Below are 7746 nucleotides of genomic sequence, written 5' to 3'. Positions count from 1 at the left end.
TAATACTATTCAAATGTTTATTAATATATATATATATATATTAAGTGTAGTAAAAAGAAATTCGTTATTTTTGCATGAAATTGAATGGAAAAATAATGGATTTCTTTTTACTATACCTAATATATATTATGATATGATATTTAATACTGAAAGATAACGAGATTACTGCATTCTTTGCAAGTTGTTTACGCGGAGCAAATATTCTGCGTCGCCCATTTGCCCATGAATACGAAATAGGAAATGTCGGCTAAAGATCCAAAGAGATCTTTCCGTCTTTCCAGCAGCGAAGCTCGACAGCTCGGAGCACACTAACACGCGCGCGATTACGATCCGTCAAAAAGGAGATGCGACATCAAACGCCTCTGTTTGAAGAAAAGCAATTTCGCGAAGCAATCGTTTGGGCTTATTATAGGCGAAGCGATTTTCCGGAGGAATGGGGGGAGGGGGAGCCTCGTGTTCGCCTCCTGTTACCGAGGATTTGCACAGTTTCTCGTCTCTTTTCATTCTATATATTTTTCTCTTCTCCTTATTGCGCAGTATAAAGCAAATAATATCGAAAATCTGAGTCTACTCCTCGAGAACTCGCATGCGAGGGTTCCGATCTCCTTCTCATCGGACCTACAAATCCATGAATTGCTCTTGGTAAAAGCAAGGACCCGTGATGTCCTTAGGAAGTTGCATAAAGAGTCGCCAATTGCATTTCTACGTGCTCTTTAATTTCGCCAATAAGAGAAGCCGCAGCGTCCATTCCTCCAGGGGGTTGCTTTTATATTCTTTCTCAGACTCCCTCAATCTCTCTCATAGGTTCATTTCTTCAGAAAGAAGAAAAGAATAGTATTTTTCTATACTTTCCTCATTTCTTTTTAAAATGAAATCCAACAAAAATTATTTAAAATAGCATAGAAAAAATATTTATGATACTTTACATATGTTCCAATGCAAAACATTTCTTTGTAAATAATAGGCTTTGTAAATAATAGGCTGGTATATTTTCTATCGAACTTGTGGTCGTTACAACTTTCCCATTTGCATGGAGTTAGGGGGGGGCAGAGGGGTGAAGTTCCCCTCAAATCTTAAAGAAAAATAAAAATAATTAAAACCACTTAAATGGATTATAATGAGTACTCAAAGGAAATTAAAATTTTGAAAAAAAAAAGAAAAAATTGGAAATAAAAGTTATAGAAAGATTTTTTGAGAATTCAAGTAATAGAAAGATGTTTTGAGAATTCAAGATGGCTAATGTTATAAATTTAAATTTTTCCAGTTCGAAGAATCAGTTTACAAGTTTAAGAGAAAAATGAAATAAATTAGTAAGAGAAAAATAAAGTAAATTAAATACGCACGGTTTTGTGATTTACTTGCTAGTAATTAATTAAAAATAATAATATAAAATAAAAAATAAGTCCAATAATTCATACCATTCAACATCCTCTTCTCCTTAGTTTTAAAAATCTCAACTCTAATTTGATCTCCTTTCTCTAAACAATAATTCTATACATACATGTCAATTTGAATTACATATTTCGATAATTGAATGCGTTATTGTAAAATTCAAAAGTTTCGTAACAATAAATTATAATACTTTAAATACAAAGCGCTACGGTCTGAATGTTAAGATGTTGAACTATTATATATATTCATATAAATGAATTAATTTCAGAAATGATAATTGCGTACCGATTGTTGGACTTTCAACGCAATCAATCTGAAATATTAATAATCCCCCCAAATTTAATCTTAAAAAACTATAAATAAACTTATTGCGAACAATATTGCTTTGGCCGGGAGTCGAACTCAGATCTTTTGCATTCCGTACGAGCGTTCTAAGCCTTTAGACTACCGAGACTTAATAAATTATAAAATGATATTCTTGAATTTACATTGAAAAAAAAACTAAATCTTAATACATAATATTTCTTTAAATAGTAATAATTTCTTTAAATAGTATTTCATTCACATTCGACGGCAATATCTCAAAATCAGGACAGTGCCTACCTTTCATGAGGTTTTCATAAACAATTTTTTCCGTTAGATTAATCTAATGTCCAACCCCCAACCTCGGGATCCATACATATATCCACTGATGAAACTTACAGTTTAAATCCGAACACTGGCACTGATGATCAAAGGTCTCTTAATCACAAGCCATTTTTGACTTTTTAAACGTGAAAATCGTGTATTTGGGATTGAATCCGGATCTATATAGATAATTCTATATAGATCGCGAATTAATTACACCGAGCGGCAAGTCACTCGATGCCTAATAAGTAAACATTTACTTAATAAAAAAATTACATCCAATTAATGATTTTTCAAATAAATATCATAATATGTTTATATTTAATAAAGATTTTATTTAGAACAATTCGAACAAATATTTATTTTAAAAATTTAGTATTTTTTTCAGTGTGATGTTACATTTTGCTAGAACACTTTTCAATTTGCGTTAAATATTTCGATTCAATATAATTTATTACAAAATTCAGACTTCGTTGAATTTGAAACATAATTGTACAACGTCGCCGAGACATTCCGTTCGATATTATGTGCTGCGGCAATGGCAATAAAATTTTCCGCGGTCGAAGATAACGATGATTAATCGTTCTTTCAAGTCATTCCTTGCCGCGACGCGGGTGCGATTTCGGGCAATGATAAATACACGGGTGCATGCGCAGCGTCGCGGTGATACGCGAGAGGCACATACAATGAGACGAGAGCGCGGGTCTCCGAAAAATCGTACGCATAATGTTGCGATGCGATGCAACTACTGCGCGCGAGGTGGCCCACGTATTATGTATCTCGAACAGGAAGTGGAAAAGATAAGGCGGTTCGTGGTCATTAATAATCTCCGCCTACTCACGAAACAACTCGCATCCCTACGACCCCAATGGCACGCGACGGTGACACCGTTTTACAGGGCAGTTATACCGGGTGTCTGCGAGAGCTTTCAATAATGAAGACAAAGCAATGATTTTTTGAAAAAGAACAATATTTCTTTCATTAAAAGCTAGTTATGATTTAATCTCGAAAATCTATGAAGATAAAATAATAGCATTTCTTACCTCTCTTTAAACAGATTTAATATTGATTTAATATTCTAACATAAATAAATTTTGATGTGTTTATCAATAAATATATATTTTAGATCATTGAGATATTTAATGTTGCAAATTGGAAAATTATAACAAAATGAACATATAAGTTTTGATAGAAAATATCGTCTTATAATTGTTATACGGATTCTCTGGAACATCCAGTATATATACGACCGTACATTACTTACCAAGATATGCATATCTTCACGTGTGCGTGGGCGGATATCAGGAGTTTATTACACGTGCTATTACATTTCCGATCTAATTAGGTGCCTCGGCGGACAATGGCCTATTGCGTTTTATTGAGAGAGATAAATTTGTTGCAATTAGAATTCTCGCCATGTAATAGCTCTATGTATAATGTCATGTTCGACGTGGCGCATTTAAAACTCGATCTTTGTTGCCAAGCGTAATTTATTACCAATAACAATGTGCACAATTCTGATTAATTTAAAATTAAAGGCTGGCATTTATGAAAAAAAAAAAAAAAAAGAAAAAATGAACAAAAAATATTATTTTAAAATATACTATTTGATAAAAATATAAATTTTATAATACATAGTTCAATATATAATTAGAATGTATCTATTGTTGTAAAATGATATTATCTGAAAATTATGCAATAGAATAGCTCAGAAGGAGATAAATATATCTAAGAACGTTATTATATCTATACATTTTCATTAGCTCAATTAGAATACTCATTATGGTTCATAGTGCATGTAAACATTTGTTAGAAATACTTTATGGACTTTCGTAGACGAAGACGACTAAGAAGAGCCGCGCACTCTTCGATAGTCGTTCGACCGCATACGTACGCTTCGCATGCTCGTACGTCGTAGTCAATGAGAGAGGTCGTTGATCATTGGTCAGGCAAGATTAATGATGCCTGTGCACGTGCACCACTCTCGTCTGCGTGGAAATCGGGAACCGAGCGAATTCGAAGCGAATTTCAGCCGTTACATAGACTTCCTCTGCGAAATGTTGAGTAAGATGTCGATTCTGTTGCAGGCTTATCAATTCTTGTTTTTATGATTTACCATAACTTAATACTTACTCAATACAGCCTTCAATGAAATTCATTTGTAACATATCTTAAAAATAGACTAATTGTTTTATATGAACTCTTCGAGTAGATTTTTTTTTTAATGAAATTTTTTATTAAATTATACATATGTGAAAAGAACAATAAGATTTTAAGTTAATATTAAGAAATATTGTACTTAAAATCGATATGTTTCATCGACTTGAACCATAGATATGATTCTATGTCGCGATTATGCAATGTTTATGGAAATGGTAGTGCAAACAGTGCAAGCTCTCGAAGGCATTCTTAAAAAGACACAACGGAAAGGAACGTATCATATATTCGGTGGAACGATGATGAAATAAGCCATTAAGTCACAAGACTCGGCGTAACATTACGAAAAGTAACGTAATCTCGTCTAATGTCGTGCAATGAAATGTAATAGCGGCCACGTTGTATCAACTTATTTCGCATGCAGCCAGATATTACATTGCATCGGCGAGCCTTCGTGCGAAAGCAAATCATCTCATGCATTTTGAAACTTTTTTCTCGTCCGTTTTTATTGTTTCTCCTGCGAATTTTTTATGTTAATCGAAAATAATTCATTCGACATTCAAATTAAGAAAACAGTAGGTTCAAGGAAAAAATAAATTAATTTACCAAATAAAGTTATAATTAAAATTAAATACAGAATTTACATATATGGATCCAATAAAAAATGTAAAAATGCTTTCTTTATTCAAAGTTCATAAAAAGAAAAAGTACTCTATATATTTAATTTTTATAATTTATTTTGCAATTGATATAAAAATTACGGAAACACATTTAAAAAATAAAAATGATTCTTTATAAAAATGATTCTTACAATAAGCGTTATAGAAGACAATATTATACAAAGGTCTGTTTCTACAATATATACATTTTCATTGATAGATGCATTCGTTTTTAATTTAGCAAACGAAGCGTCCTCCTGGGAGGTCGCGTTTACACGAACAGCGTCGTTATTCAGGCTCTCTATCGTCCTCTCTATCCTTGTAAATTATCAGCGGAACGTTCGCGGCACGCCATCCTGAGGGGTCACGTATGCGGCCCCCGGAGCCTGTGGCCGGGGGTGGTCGACGACGTCGGCCGTACACGCGCACGGCAGCGAGAAACAGAAAAAAGAGTCGAGAGAGAGAGAGAGAGAGAGAGAGAGAGAGAGAGAGAGAGAGAGAGAGAACGTTTGTCTTTGATAATCAACGGATGTTCCATCCATCTTGGTCGAAGGGGTCAACACTTTTCCAGGTGCGACACTCGCGGCTGCCAACCGCGACCGGTGCATTATTCATGAGACTGCCGTCGTAAGTGTTGTCCGAAATTCAATTCGGTAGTCCGCGAAGAACGTTGTACGTGATTTGCCTCCTGCTGGACAAACGTACGACGGGTATTTCGACCTTCTCTTTTATCTTTCATATAAAAGCATATGACGTATCTTATTGTTTATCATGCAACTAAAGACTGAAGAATGAGAAGCAAATAAGACAATTATAATTTTAAGATATGCACGCATAAGAATTTTGTTGCCACTTAAATATGAATATTATCTGATATTCTCGAGTCTTTCGTGGCATAAATAATCGCCTTAAACATTTCTTACTTTTTACATGTGTATATAATCGTAACACAAAGTGCGTGCGAGACTATCCACTATTCTATCTTTAACATATTCAATTGTGAATCTCCAGTTTCATTCTATGTTTATTCATTGTTCTCTTATTTTATTTTTTATTTGAATTGTGTTTTAATATTTACATACTAATTGGTGAGCATTTATATATAATTTTATATATAATTTATATTGCGTTTTCTGAATTTGTGCAGAATATTTGGATCTCAATTCCGAAGTTCTCTTATTCTCTCTTAATGCATTTTTCTTCTTCTGCCATCTTTCTACTCTCTCGCGCATTGTTGAGCTTCTGTTCTATCTCATCGATGAATAGAATCGCTAATCGCTTCGAGCAAGTTCCCAAAGGAGCGCGGAAGCTGATCGATCTGGAGAAGTTATAGTGATGCTGTTCTCTCGTCAGTTCCGAGGAATGATCGATAGACGCAACTTCGAGTTTCGACTGCACTTGCAGAGAGATAAGCGGTTGCTGATAATGAAAGTAATGTCGGTCAGGTTTCATGTTGTGAACATCGACAAACATTAGTATCAACCGATGATGTATTACACAGTAATGATATTAGAATTTTTTTGCCAAGACGATGAAAAATTCCCATTGATATTAAATAATATAATTGAATGTCATTTATTTATTCAGCTTTTTTAGGTGCATTTATAGTTTTTTTTTCTAATACAAGATATAAAAATATTATTTTAAATATCTAAATAAAAAAAATATCTAAATAAGATAGAAATTTTAAACATAATTTGGATTAGATATCTATTTTTATTTTATTTTTATTTTTATTAATAATATAATTTATTAATAATATAATTCTTGTAGAAATCTTAACATCAATAAGAAATAGTATACATTATTAAATCTTTACTTGAATTCGCAACTACGAAAAAAATACGTAAAATCTTAAAAGACAATATTCTCAAAATAAAAAACATCCACAATGTCATAATTTTTAAATGTTGATATAAAGTGCGTTGAAGAAATATTATATTAAATTTTTATTTGCATCAGCAATTGAAAAAAATCTGAAATCTTAGAAGGTACTATTCTCAAAAGAAACATCCGTATTATTTTTTTAATGTCGATGCTAACGATGTAGGGTGCATTGCGGAAATGTATCCCGCAGCATCCGTCCGAGACAATACTGTCTGATTCCGCCGCGATTTCACATAATTTCGCTAATGGACCTAGTCGAGGTAACCCCGTGTGCAATGCTATTAACTGTGCTATTAAATAGCTTTTACCCGTGCGCGAGTATCGATAGTCCATTAATATTAATGCACCACCGGCGACTAATGAGCGGCGCCGATCGTCTAGCAGCTTTGCGTCCGATAGTGGCTCTGTACTCTAAGCTACTTTCCTCCATTTAGATTTAACGCGGATCTCACTACGCCGCGCGTCCATAACTGCGAGAAAATTGTCTGTCCTCCTCATCTGCATACACTGCATGCGGACCGTTTCACGCAGATATGCGTCGAGAACACACGGCTCGGCTTTATTATAATTTCACTCGTGATTTTACTAATAAGGATTAATCCTGGCGGCACGTGAAGTAATATTAAGGAAAAACAATCCGTGAGTTTCACGATTTCGCAGGCCGTAATCCGCCTTAACCATCTTTGCTTCAAATATATCCAATAGTAATTTTTTCCGTCAGTAATGTACGAAATTTCAAAGCCATTTGATATTATTTTTATCATTATATTCCAAGTTATAATTCAAATCATTTAGGGTCGTGTATAATTTTTAATTGGAATAAAAAAAAATAACAAATAACATTTTTACTTTGAAATTTTTTTGTGATTATAGTAGCAATTAATAAAATAATTGCTTCAGGAAATAAAAAGACAAAAATTTAATATTGCTTTACACGTATCTATGTATAATACATTACAGTCGATATATTAATTACAGTTTTTATTAAAATGGATAAATTAATTAAGTTAATAAATTAAAATGT

The 7746-nt window shown here is 33.2% G+C and overlaps 1 protein-coding gene across 1 annotated transcript in view; it reads right to left on the bottom strand.

Annotated features, from left to right (window-relative positions):
* The window catches only part of LOC108694820 (tyrosine-protein kinase transmembrane receptor Ror-like), a 12109-nt gene extending 5801 nt beyond the window's left edge, over positions 1-6308 (bottom strand). The window contains 2 exon segments of the mRNA XM_018204494.1: positions 5914-6023; positions 6025-6308. Of these exon segments, the coding sequence (XP_018059983.1) occupies positions 5914-6023; positions 6025-6308 (394 nt within the window).
* Positions 6309-7746: the final 1438 nt, after the last annotated feature.

The sequence above is a fragment of the Atta colombica genome, unplaced genomic scaffold (genome assembly GCF_001594045.1).
Source record: "Atta colombica isolate Treedump-2 unplaced genomic scaffold, Acol1.0 scaffold125, whole genome shotgun sequence".
Classification (NCBI taxonomy): domain Eukaryota; kingdom Metazoa; phylum Arthropoda; class Insecta; order Hymenoptera; family Formicidae; genus Atta; species Atta colombica.
The sequence above is the reverse complement of the archived record's forward strand: the minus strand, read 5'-3'. Positions and strand labels throughout refer to the sequence as shown.